This window comes from Triplophysa rosa, unplaced genomic scaffold (assembly GCF_024868665.1).
Source record: "Triplophysa rosa unplaced genomic scaffold, Trosa_1v2 scaffold287_ERROPOS314419+, whole genome shotgun sequence".
In the NCBI taxonomy this organism is placed as follows: Eukaryota; Metazoa; Chordata; class Actinopteri; order Cypriniformes; family Nemacheilidae; genus Triplophysa; species Triplophysa rosa.
In genome coordinates this window covers 5,624-20,432 of record NW_026634302.1, presented here as the reverse complement: position 1 = coordinate 20,432, position 14,809 = coordinate 5,624, and the positions used below count along the sequence as shown (strand labels likewise).

Below are 14,809 nucleotides of genomic sequence, written 5' to 3'. Positions count from 1 at the left end.
TTTCGTTCAGATTAATATTCAAGAAAACTAATGAAAACATTTTTCATTCTAAAACTTTAAAAACCACACCACTGCTAGCTGTTGTGACTATTATTGATAAATGTGCTTATCTTATGAAAGCAGTACTTTTTGTACGCTTACAAATTATCGCAAGGTGTTCTGTGTGTTCAGGCGACAATTAGTTTTGAATATTTATTTAATTTATTTTTAAAAAGAAAAACTGATTTCTGTATAAATTCGTATTTATTTAGCTTATATTTCAATAAAATTTTATTATGAAACTTTATTTTCATCAAGTCTGATAAAACCTAAACCTATTCTTTCTAACTGCAACAATATTTCTTCATCTAAAATCTAACCGATACAAATAACAAACGCAACATCATGCTGTGTCCAATGGAGTTCTAATTCTGTTTCTACAAAAGCACTAACTCTTTGCTGGTATTGTGAGTGTATGCAAATAAAATCATTATTTTATCTAATGATGTCCTATATGGACGAAGATGACTGCATTCTTCCCGCTGTTCAGGGGAAATCAAAGTGATCAAAGCGTCGCAACTTCTTAAATAAAACTGTAAAATATCATAAAGTTATACATTTTATATGTTGTTAGGGATTTCCCTCTAAAACATAAACCCGTGTTATAATGTAAAATCAGCTGTTTACTTTATAAAAATGCAGATCGATCTCTCCTCTCTTGCATAAAAACACAAGAAGCGTTTTACACCTTTTGAACATGTCCTTGTGCTGAAACAAATGCCTTTCCAACCTGATGAGTGATGGGAAAAGGAGAACACGTTCGGCAAAAGGGGGATACGAACCCCTATCGATCTGCTACAAAAGCTGCGTAGCAATGTGACGTCTCTAACCATACGCCACTGGAGCTAGTGAGAGGCAAGAGCCTTTTACTTATTTAGTTTGTCAATGTTGCAGGTACTTGTACTCTATTTGAGTAGACTTCGTTATTTTAGTCGTATTTTATTTTATAGTCTACAGAGAAGCAGGAAAACAGTCAAGTCAAGACAAATTTATGTTTATTTGCGCTTTTTACAAATTGCGTTGTATCAAAGCAGCTGTACAACACAAAAAGAGGAAAAAACAAAGCAATGAAATACAGACACATACGTATCTACATACTATGTACACACATATATAGGTATTATAAATTAAATCACGTTTACTGAGTACAACTGTCATGGTATTCTTGCAAGTCTTGTAAAAGATGAGCTAGAGAAAAGCCTCAGGCTAAGCTTGTATAAGATCGCCAAGCTATAGATAAAACAATCAATCTCAAGAAAGAGCAAATAGAAAACAAACAAGATCATTGAACTCAAAGCAAGCGTGCAGTGCGCTTAAATCCTTCCCACAGTATTTAGCTTCCACCTGTAACGTTAGCAACTTCTTTGTTACAAACGAATGCTGCCTTTGGGACAGTTAAAGCCTAGCTCCCTGCTACACCTACCAGTAACTTTATCAGATAAAAGCTTCATTGTTTATTAGCCGTGAGGCACTTTATTTCGACTTTCGGAACATGTCCTTAATTTGCGCTACAACAAATATGCCTTTTCATTCTGATGAGGGAAGGGAAAAGAAGATAACACCTTTGGCAAAAGGCAGATTCGAACCGCAATCGGGCTGATGAGTCGTACGTTGACTTTACCCCTAAACCACTCAAGCTGGAACTTGCTCGAAAAATACTCGAGTGCTTACTGTCTCTGCTAAAACAATCAATCTCACTTGCGAGAGAATTAGACAGCAAATAAGATTATTAAAGTCTATATCTAATAGCTTGTTGTGGTGAGGACTTTCACTGGTCATCAAGCACAAATAGATAAGTGGAACTTTCGCATCTTACATGCATTGTGATGGCAAAGAGTCTAGAAATGGAAGGCAAACCCCTAGGCCTACAGTAATGGTTTAACCCTACCGCTCAGCAGCCAATAGGAACTCATCACGCTTACACGTTCAAACTGGTGAAGTGGCCGGATGGCTCAAAAACACGCGAAATTGACGTCTGACGTCACGCGTAGAGTACGTGTTGTTTGCGCATAGAGTACGTGTTGTTTGCGCGTAGAATACGCGTCGATTTTTCACGCGTAAACTACACGTACTCTACGCGCAAACAACACGTACTCTACGCGCAAACAACACGTACTTTACGCGTTGTTGACGTGTTAAAATTCGCGCGTTTTTGACCCTCCTGGCTTTCCATAACGATAAATACACGTTAAGTACGTATGAAATAAACGTTGTTGACGTGTACTTAACGTGTTAAAATTCGCGCGTTTTTGAACCTCCTGACTTTCCATAGACGGTGATCGCTTTCACATCTTTTCCTCATACAAATCGATCGTTTCGCGTTGAAATATCTGTATTTTTGAACGACATTGTGACTGCTTGTATTATGTGTTTTATATTACGATAAATAAACTGTTACATGACTGCTCAAACTGTCTGAATAGCGTCATGTAAACGCAATTATCCTGGCCATTAAACTTAAATTAAACCCCGAAACATCATCATTCATTGCAAATTATATCGAATATACATTTTCATAATGACGAAAACGACGCCAAAGGAGTGCCCTGCATGTTCAAAAGTGACGCCGAAGGGCGCTAACCGAGCGTAAATATGTGACGAGTCGGGACTGAGAATGTGTTGGTTTATGAGTTCCGTGAGCGCGCAGTGCGCCTAAACTAAACTCGTTTGCTCAGTGTTTCGCTACCACCTGCAGCATGAATTGGGATGTTTGAGATGCATGGGAGACACATTTATTTCTGAAGCGAGAGCTCCAGAAGCTGGATCTTTCGTTTATTCCTGACGGTCGATAGGTTACAATCTAGCCAAAATATTGCAAGCAAATAATAGCAGTTTGTTAATGTTTCCGCTCGCGTGACGCGTCTACTTATCCTTCACAAAATAAGAACTGGTGTTATAATTAATTAATCTGATTTTATTGCACAATTCATTTTACATGCGGTTTAATAAACTCAAAGCAAGCGTGCAGTGTGCCTAAAATTCCTTTGCACATTATTTTGCTTCCACCAGCATCTCTGTTACAAACTTAAGCCGCTCTGTGAGTGAAGAGTGACGTTGCTTTCAACCAATGGAAAATACTGGCATTTTTTGTGTTGTTTTTTATTCTCATTGGGTGGGCAAGACAGACGTTTAGGTGGGCTCTGGCCACCCCTGCCCATGCCTGGACCCGGCCCTGGCTGGCAGTGTCTAGCCTGACTTTCACAAGGCTGGCCAGGCGTTCTCATCTCTTATCATCTAAAACAATTACATACATTGTAAGTTATCTCTCCCTTTCTCTCTCATTTATTGATTCACCATTGTTGTCAGCAGAAAGTATAATACACCGGCGAACAGAGTGGGCAATTGCGACCCCGGGACACTATCGCGAGGGATGGGGACACCGCCCGCATATAGCATGAGCCTCGTCTGGCTTATTTTTGTGTCACCCGAAGCGCCAGCGAAAACGCTGAAATATTGTAGTTTAAATGCTTGCCTTTCATGATCTCCTTTGGCTTTATATCTTCCGGGTTTACCAATGGTCCAAAAGTCCGTGCGTCGCATTTTCCTGACATACGATGTTGTTACGTATCCTCGCGCTTTTTTAAGTGGATATACGGAAATTCTTGATCTTTTCTAGTGGGTAAGGCGTATATCTGCGTATCACGTAGACTACACCATGGGTATTTGAACTGTCATTTGATGAATTTGTTTGCTGCTGCCTTAATTGTAAATAAAATGAATTTTGTATTGTAAAATACAAAATGCAGTATTCTTATAAATATTAGGGCATTTTTCCTGGCTTGCTAGGCCACGTATATTAAATATACAATTCTCAGATTGAACGTATACCAAAAAATCTGTAAAAACAGGGCACAATATAGCCTACTGTATTAATATGAAGGAATTCTCCGTATTCATTTTTTACAGTTGTTTTACCTGCATTTTACATTTTGCACTGCATTAAATAACATTTCAGCATTAACAGAAATGTCCGTAAAATAAATGGAAAATGTACTGGCAGTACTATATCTGTTTTTTACGTGATTGTTTTTTAGAGTGTGTAATTCCTTTGTTGTATTGCTAAAATATTAAGTTAAAATCGAGAGTTTATTTCTTTGTTGTTATTTCGCTATATAATGCTGTGTTAAAGGTAAAAGTTGTTTTGAACAAAACAAGGGTTTATTTACAATTAGCTTCATAAAGCAGGAAGTTAACATGTTTTCCAGAGATTTAACACCGCCTCTCGACACTGCGGACAAATACGGAAGAGAGACTCGTGAAAGCAAAACTAACATGGACAAGAAGTGCCGCTTCTGTCAAGATAATGTCTTATAGGCCTTCTTAATAATCAGCATAATATACATGAAGGTAAGTAGCCTAAAATAAACACACCAACTTAATCGAAGAAGAAATAATGAACAGGGACTTTATGCAGACCTCTGGAGGATTGGCCTATACACGGTTAATGGAGGATTTATGGTTCAGACGGCAACGCGTGGGTCTTGATTTATAGCCTATTCAGCGGAGAAACGAGTAAGGTATTAATAATAATATTATATATATATATATATATAATATGATTGTTGAATATATGGTATAAAACTAGAATTTATTGAATGAAAGTATGAATATATGGTTTTAAACTTCAATATACGGAATGAAACTATTGTATGAAAGTATGAATATATAAAATAATCTGACGTCATCAAAGCCCCATCTTTTGTTTTTATTTGTGATTGTTCAGATGTTGAACAATGAGTGAGTCTGCGAGTAATCTAGTAGCAGCAATTTTAAGTAATAACGAATTAATAAACACACTGAGGTCAAAATGCTGGCAACCGGGTTCAATACGCTTCTAACGATGAAGAAATAAGTTTGCTATTTCATCGCGGTGTAGCCATTTTAAAGTCATCAAAGGAAGAAGGTTGTTGTTCTGATAACAAGGAAATAAATAGTTTTACTTTATTAAGTGTTATCAAATTTGCACTTTCATTCCATATATTGGAAGTTTCATTTAATATATTCAACCAATCATACAGTATTATAAATACTTTAATTCCCTGAACGGCTTGCTATAATATGTATGTGTACTACATATATATATATATATATATATACAGTAGGTGTTTCTACAACTACGGGCACTTTTTATTATTATTATTATTATTCAATTATTTGTCAAGTATGGTGACCCATACCCGAAATGTGACTCTGCATTTAACCCATCCAGAGAGTAGTGAACACACGCACAGCAAGTGGTGACCACACGTACACCCGGAGCAGTGGGCAGCTGTCACTGCAGCGCCCGGGGAGCAAGTAGGGGTAAGGTGCCTTGATCAAGGGCTCCTCAGTCGTTACCCGCCGGCCCTGAGAATCCAACCGGCAACCTTCTGGTCACGAGTCCCACTCTCTAACCATTAGGCCACGACTGCCCAAACAATTTATTTTTGACTCTCCAAAAATACAAAATCAACCCCTATGATTTTTTTATTTTATTCACCAGAGTCTGTAATACATATAAAACTGTCAACAAAATTGCATGGAGTCATTAAGATTTTAATATTTGTAATTTCATACAGTAAACGTCGAAAATGTGCTGCGGTAAAGACATGTTGCGGAAATGACATTTTTGATAATATTGCAGTTAACTGGCAGCTAGCAAGCTCTACTACATGAGTTTGGACTCTTAGCATCTTAATATACACGAGTTAAACGGTAATATACATTTATTTTTCAGATGTAGTTTAAAGTTCATAATTACTAAGCTGTATGGTAAGGACACACAATAATTACTGACACAGATAAGATGATGTTTATTGTATCTTATATTTTGGGATCTTGTGAGTGAGGTAATGGGGTGGCCTAATCTGTCAGCAATGTGCTCATGTGGTCGTTTCTGTTTCCATAGAAACTAGACTTGTTTGTCTTTGATAAAATGTCATAATAAAAGCCATTTTTCATTGTTGCAGTAAGAACTCAAAAGTGTGTAACAGGCACATTTACTTGAAAAAATCTTTAAAATGATCAGTAAATCATACAAAAAAAATTAAGATGCTGTTAATTAACATGTATATTGTTGGGTTTTGGGGTTAGCACGTGTTATGTTGTGTATCTTGTCATGTGTGTATGGGTGAAGGTCCTAGCACGTGGAGGCTGTCTGACATCCTCAGGTGTTCACTGTCCGGGTCTAAGTGTTCCCCATCAGCCGCTAGTGATCTCCTCCTCAGTGTTATCACCTGGCGTCTATCAACCTCACCTCTTTAAAGCCACTGCCAGTTTCTCTGTTCTTTGTGCGATCGTTGACGTTAGTCACCCAGTACCCATCTCTAGTTTCTAAATCGTGTCTTGCTAAAAGTAAGTGCTATCTTGATCTTGATCCTGTTTATTTTTGCCCTGCCCTGCCTTGTCTAGTCGTGTGGAAGGTCGTACTTTGTGTGGATTATTGTTTTGGATTTTCTCCCCGAAGAGATCACCATTTCCAGTCAGAGTAACTCTGTGTTTCTTCATTTTTTTTTTGCCCAGGCGACACTCGGTTGCCTAACTTTTTCCCTTACCCCTTTTGGGGTTTGTTTTGCGGGGATTGTTTTCCCGGTTCTCCAGCGCCATCCACGCCTCAGCTACTGCTGGATCATCTGCCTGCCAGTCGTTTCCTCCTCCATCTACCCAGGAACTCTCCGACCTCTGAACCTGCCTACCGCGTGACTCTAGGGACACCTTCTCCACCACTTCGGTTGACGCTGCCGTACACCGGGGTTTCCCCGGTAGGCCTCGCAGTCAGCCGCTACCCTCCAGGGCTCCGGAAAGATCCTACCTCTTACAAACTTTGTGTGTTTTGGACCAATAAATTACTTTGTTAACCCGCTACTGAATCCGTGTGTTTTCAGTCCAGCCCTGACAGTATATTAAACAATTCCTTTTCAAATAAGGTCAAATTGTAATAAAATTAACTTATGTTAAGTCAAGGATTTCACTGCTGGGACTTAAAAGTGCCTGTAGTTGCAGAAACACCCATATACATCCCTTACGAAAATGAACCATGGTTTCCAAAGTGACTATAGTTTTCTAAAACCATGGTGTTTAATATTTTGTGGTGTTACTAACCATGTATTTTTGTTGTTTTAGTTGTAGTAAAACTGGATATTTTTTCGTAAGGGATGTGTTGAAAATGAAAAGTGTTTTGTAGTTGAGATTGTGACAGACTTGTAAAGACGTGTTCGTCTGCTCCTGCTCACCACGTGTTTTCATTAGTCTGAATCACTTTAGGAATAAATGTATTCTCATTTCGTGTCAATCTCTGTAATATGCTTTATAAAAGCATACGCATACACTGGCCCCATTTTATGTCAATTTACTCAAAAAAATTGTTTTCGAAACACAATAATAGAAAATAACTATTTAAAAGAAGTGCAACAATATTCAATATGATGAAGATTTAAAAGCATAGCAATTTTAAGTCCTTACTAATGTTCATGTTTATTTAAAACAAGTGACAAATGTAGGACATCTCTGTGCATATACAGAATAAGTAAAAAATAATAATTTGCTATTACTCATGTTTTGGTCTGTATTTTTGGGTTAATCTCATGCTACCTTCTTAAGGTATCCTTCAAAAACCTTTAAATGCAGTGTAACTCCAAAACCACTGTCAGAAAAAAGGTACAAAACCTGCCACTGGGGTAGAACCCTTTGAAAAACTTGTTTTGTGAGTGCATATTGGCACTTCAGAGGTACATATTGGGACCAAATGTGCACTTATCTGTACATAAATGATACATATTTGGACCTTTTCAAAGGGTGCCATCCCAGTGACCGTTTGTTTTCTAACGGTGTTTGGTGTTTTAGTTCATTTATGATTTAGTAGCCATCTGGTAACAACAGACATCCCAATATGCACGCTAACAGTATTTTCTTGAATTCTGCAGATCATTTCGAGTCAGTCGTGCTATGGAGGGCGCGGAAGAGAACACATCTTCTGATCTGCATTATAAAGTCATTCTACTGGGGAGAACCGGAGCAGGGAAAAGTGCCACAGGAAACACCATATTGGGAAGAAAGGCTTTCGTTTCAAAGAAGAGTTTCAGAACTGTGACACAAGAGGTGCAAAGTGACAGCGTGACCATCGATGGAGTGAAACTTACAATCTATGACACGCCAGGATTCTTTGACCCAGAAACCGAGCGGAGCCCTGCAGTGATGTTCAGAAGAGAGGGGTTTCCAGAGTTAGACTCAACAGAGCCGCTCGTGATTCTGCTGGTGATCACAACCGACAGATTCACCGCAGAAGAGAAGGACACGGTTGAGTCTATTGAAGATTTCTTACCAGACTGGCTGATAAAAAACACCTGGATCATTTTCACCAGAGGAGATGAGCTGGAGAGGGACGGAGACACAATAGAAACCTTAATAGACGAATCACAGGATCTGAAAGCAGTTGTTCAGAGATTTGAGAACAGATACTTTGTCTTTAATAATGTTGCACAGGGTCCAAATCATCCGGACGTGAAAAGGTTAATGGATGTTATAAGAACTGTACAGCCTTTAGGTGAGAGATGAGAAGCTCAAGATACCTTATGTATTCATATCATTAGTCCATCTCTTAAATAAAGTATGCTATGAAAAGCATGCTGAATAAATGTATACGTTATGTATTATTGTATTGACTGTGTATGTTTTCTCCTGTATTTCTGTGTGAACAGCACCAGAGACTAAGCCGTTTCTTCAGAGACAGATTCCAGCGGAGCATGAACGTCACTCCAGTGAGAGAAGATTGATTTTACTGGGGAGAACAGGAGCTGGAAAGAGTGCAACTGGAAACACTTTACTGGGAGATAAAGTATTTAAGTCTGAACACAGCTTCAGTTCAGTGACACAACACTGTGACATTCACAAAGCAGTAGTTTCACAGAAACAGGTCTCGGTTGTTGACACTCCTGGGTTTTTAGATTTAACTTCAAGGCCTGAAGATTTAGCAGAAGAAATGGGCAAAAGTGTTTGGTTGTGCAGTGCAGGACCTCATGCTTTCCTGTATGTGGTGTCAGCAACACAAAGAATGAGCACTGAAGATGAAAATGACATCAAAAACATCGAAAGCATGTATGGAGAAGAAGCAGTAAAGTACACAATCCCTGTGTTCACTCACTGTGATCAGCTGGATGGAAGGAGTGTAGAAGATCTTCTCCAACAGAACGAGGTGCTCAGTAGATTTGTTCAGCGGTGTGGAGGGAGATATCACACCATGATCAATAAAGACATCAGAAACAGAAGACAGGTGACCAGACTGCTGCACAAGATTGATGAAATGTTAGAAGAGAACGGAGGAGGACACTACACCAATGAGATGTTTCAGCACGCACAGAAATGTGGACAAGATGAGAACGATGATGATGAAGACATCTCAGGCAATGATGAGAAGATGCAGTGTGCACAGAATGAGAGTAGTCCCAGCCATGATGAAGCCAGTGAGACAGTGCAGGGAACAAAGGAAAGCTGGTTAGGAAGAGTGTGGAGGAGAGTCAGAGGTTCCTTTAGGAAATTCATGAATAGATTCAGGAGGCATTTTGATGCTGTAGCTCAGTTTTTGTATTCTCTTGCTCAGAGGATTATTGATTTTGTAACAAATCTATCAAGGACATCAGAAACAAAACAAGACCGTTCATCAAGTGGTCAACGATGTCAGAGTAAACATCTCGCTCTCAATCCAATTGCAAAGAAGTGACATCAGTAAAAACAGTTAAAAAAAAAAGTTCAATCTGCTCTGATACCACTGAAATGTCTGTCTGTTGCTACGTTTGTTTGTTTTTATCTATTAATATGTCTGATGTTTTTCTGTATATTGTGTATGCCAATCATTTTAACTGTATTTTGGGTGACGTGTAACTTTCTGTCCAGGGATAATTTTCTGCCTGGTTAATTCTGGCATGTTTAAAGAACGCACATTTATGTTCGTTTTAAATAAACAATAAAAAATATATAATTACAGTATGTCATAATCATTTGTCTTTGAATTTGCATTAAGAACATGTTTGTGTCATAGTTGTTAAGTATTAATTTCAGACTCTAAAAATGTTTGGATACTTTTCAACCCTTGGTCAAATGTGGGCATCGTCTTGGTTTTGTCCATGTTTTAATCCATCATATTTTAGAGTGCAGTGTGTTCCCATAATGCATTTCATATCTTCATCATCATAACAATTCTTGTGTTTGTGTGTCTGTCTGTGTGCTTGTGTAGAGATCAGGATGTGTCTGTTTTCTCTGTTTAGATAAGCAGGAAGCAGAGCCCTTTCAGCCTTTCAAAATCTCACGTATGACATTTCCCAGCATGCACTGGGCTGCAGCTCCCTGGTTCTCTAGAGGTTTTTCTGTAAGAAACGGTGAGGAATACAAGTGAAATGTATCAAGTCATCGTATAGAGTCATGGGATGTGAGGTGTTCTTCAGGTTCACACAGACACATGTCAGAGGAGAAGATGACCTGAAGGAGCACCTCCTGAGTCGGGACAAGAGAAAAGTATCGGCTGAATGAAGACATCTCAGAAAACACCGCAACAAACTCAAAGGGAAACTTTCTGAATTCACTCAGTGCTGAAGGTTATTGATAGAAGAACCAACAGGTGTGACTCTCATGGAATAAACATTTAAATAAAAGAAATGCCTGCAGTTCTGACCTGACATGTCCACTGGGTGGCGCTAAAGGCGTAATTATCTCCGGGGTTAAGCATGTTACATGAAGTGCAGCAGTGTCCCATCAGATACATCAAGTGTGATCATCCTCATGTGAGGGACCCGTAAGCATAAACACCCCATTTATACACAGAAAGAAATAACATTATTCATCTAAAATGAATTCCTAATAAATCACATTATTATATATTTTCATTACTCTAATGTCCTGTAAATGTAGTAATTATTTGTGTAGTCTATTTATTTAATTTTAATCAAAATCTTATTTGTATTTATCAAAATGTATTTATTTAAATCCATTTAGTAGATTGGTCACTTTTTGTTGTTGCATTTTTATCTGCTTTTTCCTTGTTTTAATGGTTATTCTCTAGATGTTTATGCGTCTCCTCTGTTACTGCCCTGTTAAACCCTGCTGTGGGTTTTACTCTTTAGAGAAAACATGAAAAATAAGAAAGATGTCCTATATAGTTTATGTCAAATATGGTGCAAATGAATATACGGTATGTTGCAGATCAATCTTGATGTGTTGGGAACGATCATCTTTTGGTCATTATTAAGACATCGGCATATACACCTTTAACTCTGACAGTCTCCGTGGACATCCAGCCTACAAAGTGAAGAGTAGCCTATAGGATGGTCACTACCGAGTGCACGACTTCTCATGACATTCTTCAGTATTTTAAGCCTTTGCGCAGGTGAGTCCAGTGCTGCGAGTTTGTTTTCTGTTCACTGGTATATGAAAGTGTATGTTTGTGCAAAATATAATAGTTACAATTAATAATCATTTCGCGTCTTCCGTGCACGTGACCTGCTTTTTGTACATGCGTGAACCGTGAGGAGCGTTTCGCCATTACAGTGTGAAGAAGAGTTCGGTTTTCAGCGCTTAATCTGAGAAATGTCGTCAAGTACCACAACTGAGTCACGAGGTAAACTTTACTGTAGTTTAATCTTCAGTTATTTGTTTTTTACTGTATGTGGTTTTCCTTCCATAGATTCCGGGTTCTGTTTTACTTTCGATTTGAAATGCGCTCTGTTTCCTGTTGGGTCTGAAAACAAGCGTAACTTTCTTGATCGGAATTAACTAAACGTGCGTGCGCGTGTTATTTGTTTGTACATTTTAACTGTGTTGCAATTCTGTTTCTCAACCCTTTCAGGCTCGAGGAGAGGCAGGAGAGACAGCTTTGAAAGTGACCGTCCAAACAGTGAGTTTATGTCAACAAATCATACAGATCTATTAATTGTTTGCTTTTTAATTAGGGAAATATTGTTTTATTTGACTTTATAATTAAAAAAAACTGTTTCACTTTAAATAGAAAATACACAAAAAATTCCTGGTATGTTAGGCCTATATCAATTTCATTTCTCTGTTCAGTGTCCGTGAGGAGGATGGTTCTGGTAGGAAAGACTGGAGCTGGTAAAAGTTCTTCAGGAAACACAGTTCTGGGCAGAAGAGTCTTCAGAGCGGCTAAAGGTGGTTCATCTGTCACTAAAGAGTGCTGGAAGGAGACGGGCGAGGTGGCAGAGAGAGACATCACACTTGTGGATACACCCGGTCTGTTCGACACAGATATTTCAGAGGAGAATCTCAAGCATGAGATCAGTAAATGTGTGAACATGACGGCACCTGGACCTCACGCCATCGTTCTGGTCATTCAGCCGGGTCCATTCACAGAGGAGGAGAGAAGGTCTGTGGAGAAGATCAGAGCAATATTTGGAGAAGAAGCAGATAAACACACGATCATCCTCTTCACTCACGGTGATGAACTGACGAGCTCTGTCGAGGAATACCTCAGTGACGTCAATAAAGATCTGAAGGAAGTGTTGAGACGCTGTGGAGGACGCTATCATGTCTTCAATAATAATGAAACTGAAGACCGTATGCAGGTTCTGGAGTTCCTGGAGAAAGTGGATGAGATGGTGGCTGTTAATGGAGGTGGATTTTACACCAATGACTCTTATCAGAGTGTGGAGCAAACACTGAAGAAGAAAGAAGAAGAACTCCGGCAATCATATGAGAAAAAACTACAAGACATGCAGATGAAACTAGAATCAAACTTTCATGAAGAAAAGAGAAAACTACAGACGACCGTTGATGCACTAACTGCTTCTAATGAAGACAAAGAGAAGAAGATCAGAGAGTTGGAGGAACTGAATCTGAGAAACAGACTCAGAATGACCGAGTACAAGCGTTATTATGAGACAAAGATCAGAGAGGTCAGACAAGAAGTAGAACTGACTCAGATGAATGAAAGCATGTTAACGTCGATCCTCAGCCAGTTTCAAAACATCCAGCTGTAATCAGTCTGAACAGTTAATGTGTCTGACCTCTGCTGCCACCTTTAATATTTCTCTAATATAATCTAGTAATCCATGATTTAATTTGTCATGAATATTCAAGGATATACATCTACAAGAGGGCTCTCAGAATTTACTCCCGAACATACCACCTTAAATTCTCATGTGCTGCCATCGCTGATGCGGCCTTTATACTAGCGCGTTTTTCTTTAAAACCATATCGTTTTCTACGGTTACACTACTCCACAGTTTTTGACCCCAGAATAATGCCTGGAGACTTTAGGAAACACTGCATCCCTGTGTCCGTCTGAAAACTCCGGGGGTTGTGTTTCTGTGTAAACAGTGGAAAACGGAGACTTCACAGAACGAAGGCGTAGTTGCCCACATTCACTCACTGATCGGGTCGTCTGTATCATTGCGTTTGCTTCCCTGATTCGCCAAGCCCATGTCACTTATCTAAAGTAAAATCTTCTCCAGGCAATTGATACTGTATGGGTTTAGTCACAAATTACAATGTTTGCTTTTAATTGATGTAATTTCTAATTTGAGTTTTTAATAAACGTGTGAAGCAAATGGTTTCCTTGTGTGATTGGTGTTGCTGGAGGAAAAAAAAATAAGAATGGACAATGCAAATCTTGTCTTATTTTTGTTTTTTTTATATACTGTATATATTTGTACAATGTATTTTGTTATATTATGTGAGATTTACACAAAAAAAGTAAAACATTTATCACATACATTTACTAACACTTTTGCAGGACACTTTCATGTTTTTTGTTAGTTTTTTTTACATGTATTACTACGGATTTCCTTGGACAAATCACTGCTGTCAAATACAGAAGCCAAGTAAGGTTGAAAACAGAACTACTGAGAGACCTCCTTACATAAATACTGTTTAATAAATTCCTATTCAGAAATGTAAATATTAACCTTCAAGGTTATAGTAATTAATACCTTCAAGTAGTGTTGTCTACCTTAAGGCACAATTATCCATTCACTTTAAATGATGCCTATATTGTCAACAAACATATAACAAAACAATTTAAATCAACTGTAATCCGCTGGTATACATAATGAATTAATACAAATGCATGTGCAGATCAGCGTGTATTACTGATATCTGTATACAACTTCTTTGTTTTTCTAAACACAACCTTACGAATATTCTTTATGGTTTTATTACAACTAAAGTGTATATAGTTAAAGTAGAAAATACAAATGTCTAGGCGTATGTCGAATATGCAGCAGGAAGAGAGAACTGTTGCCTGTATATGATCAAGCAGTGGGATGGACTCCATTGGTCTCTGCATTTCCGATGCGATACTAGTGATGTGTCCTTTCGCAAACGAGCCGGCTCTAATGCACGTTTCAGACCTCAGGCGTAAAGGCGGGTTTTTACTTCTGTGTCGGACCTATGCCGTAGCCTCAACGCCATTGGCAACCCGCCGGTTTTTGTTTGTACTTGTACGTTATTGTCCACGTCGACAGGCAATGGCCACTAGGAGTAAGTGTCTACAGGCGTGTTGCTTGTGTAACCAAGACAAGAGCAGGGGTGTATTCCAGCCCAGCCAACATGTATATGTGGGCCCCATATGGTTTATAGTGGGGCTACATAGGTATGAAGTGGGCATGGTCCCAATATGGGCATTTTATATGGGGTCCGCTCCGTTAAGCTAAATAGTTCACACATGGGCTAACAAAAAATGGGCTCCCTATATAGGTCCCATATGGGTCATTTATGGGAAATAAGTGTATGGGTGCCAAATGAGTTCCACATGTAGGGCCCTCGTGGACAACCCATATTGCTCTCACATGGG

General features: G+C 38.8%; 2 protein-coding genes across 7 annotated transcripts; both read left to right on the top strand.

Moving 5' to 3' along the window:
• Positions 1 to 1,010: 1,010 nt before the first annotated feature.
• On the top strand, positions 1,011 to 9,996 carry LOC130550316 (GTPase IMAP family member 4-like). Of its 6 annotated transcripts, none has more exons than XM_057327751.1 (5): positions 1,011 to 3,698; positions 4,245 to 4,386; positions 4,454 to 4,551; positions 7,941 to 8,560; positions 8,715 to 9,996. In XM_057327751.1, exons 4-5 carry the CDS (start codon positions 7,963 to 7,965, stop codon positions 9,731 to 9,733), a joined length of 1,617 nt encoding a protein of 538 aa, XP_057183734.1. In that variant the 5' UTR covers positions 1,011 to 3,698; positions 4,245 to 4,386; positions 4,454 to 4,551; positions 7,941 to 7,962; the 3' UTR covers positions 9,734 to 9,996. The 6 variants fall into 6 exon arrangements, with proteins under 6 accessions (XP_057183734.1, XP_057183732.1, XP_057183731.1 ...); XM_057327749.1 differs by having other exon boundaries at positions 1,012 to 3,293; positions 4,454 to 4,556; XM_057327748.1 differs by having other exon boundaries at positions 1,012 to 3,658; positions 4,454 to 4,556.
• Positions 9,997 to 11,472: 1,476 nt separating this feature from the next.
• Positions 11,473 to 13,562, top strand: LOC130550318 (GTPase IMAP family member 7-like). Its single transcript, XM_057327755.1, has 3 exons — positions 11,473 to 11,623; positions 11,852 to 11,899; positions 12,070 to 13,562. The coding sequence occupies exons 1-3, from the start codon at positions 11,593 to 11,595 to the stop codon at positions 12,993 to 12,995; spliced, it is 1,005 nt and encodes a 334-aa protein (XP_057183738.1). The 5' UTR covers positions 11,473 to 11,592; the 3' UTR covers positions 12,996 to 13,562.
• The last annotated feature ends 1,247 nt before the right edge of the window (positions 13,563 to 14,809 follow it).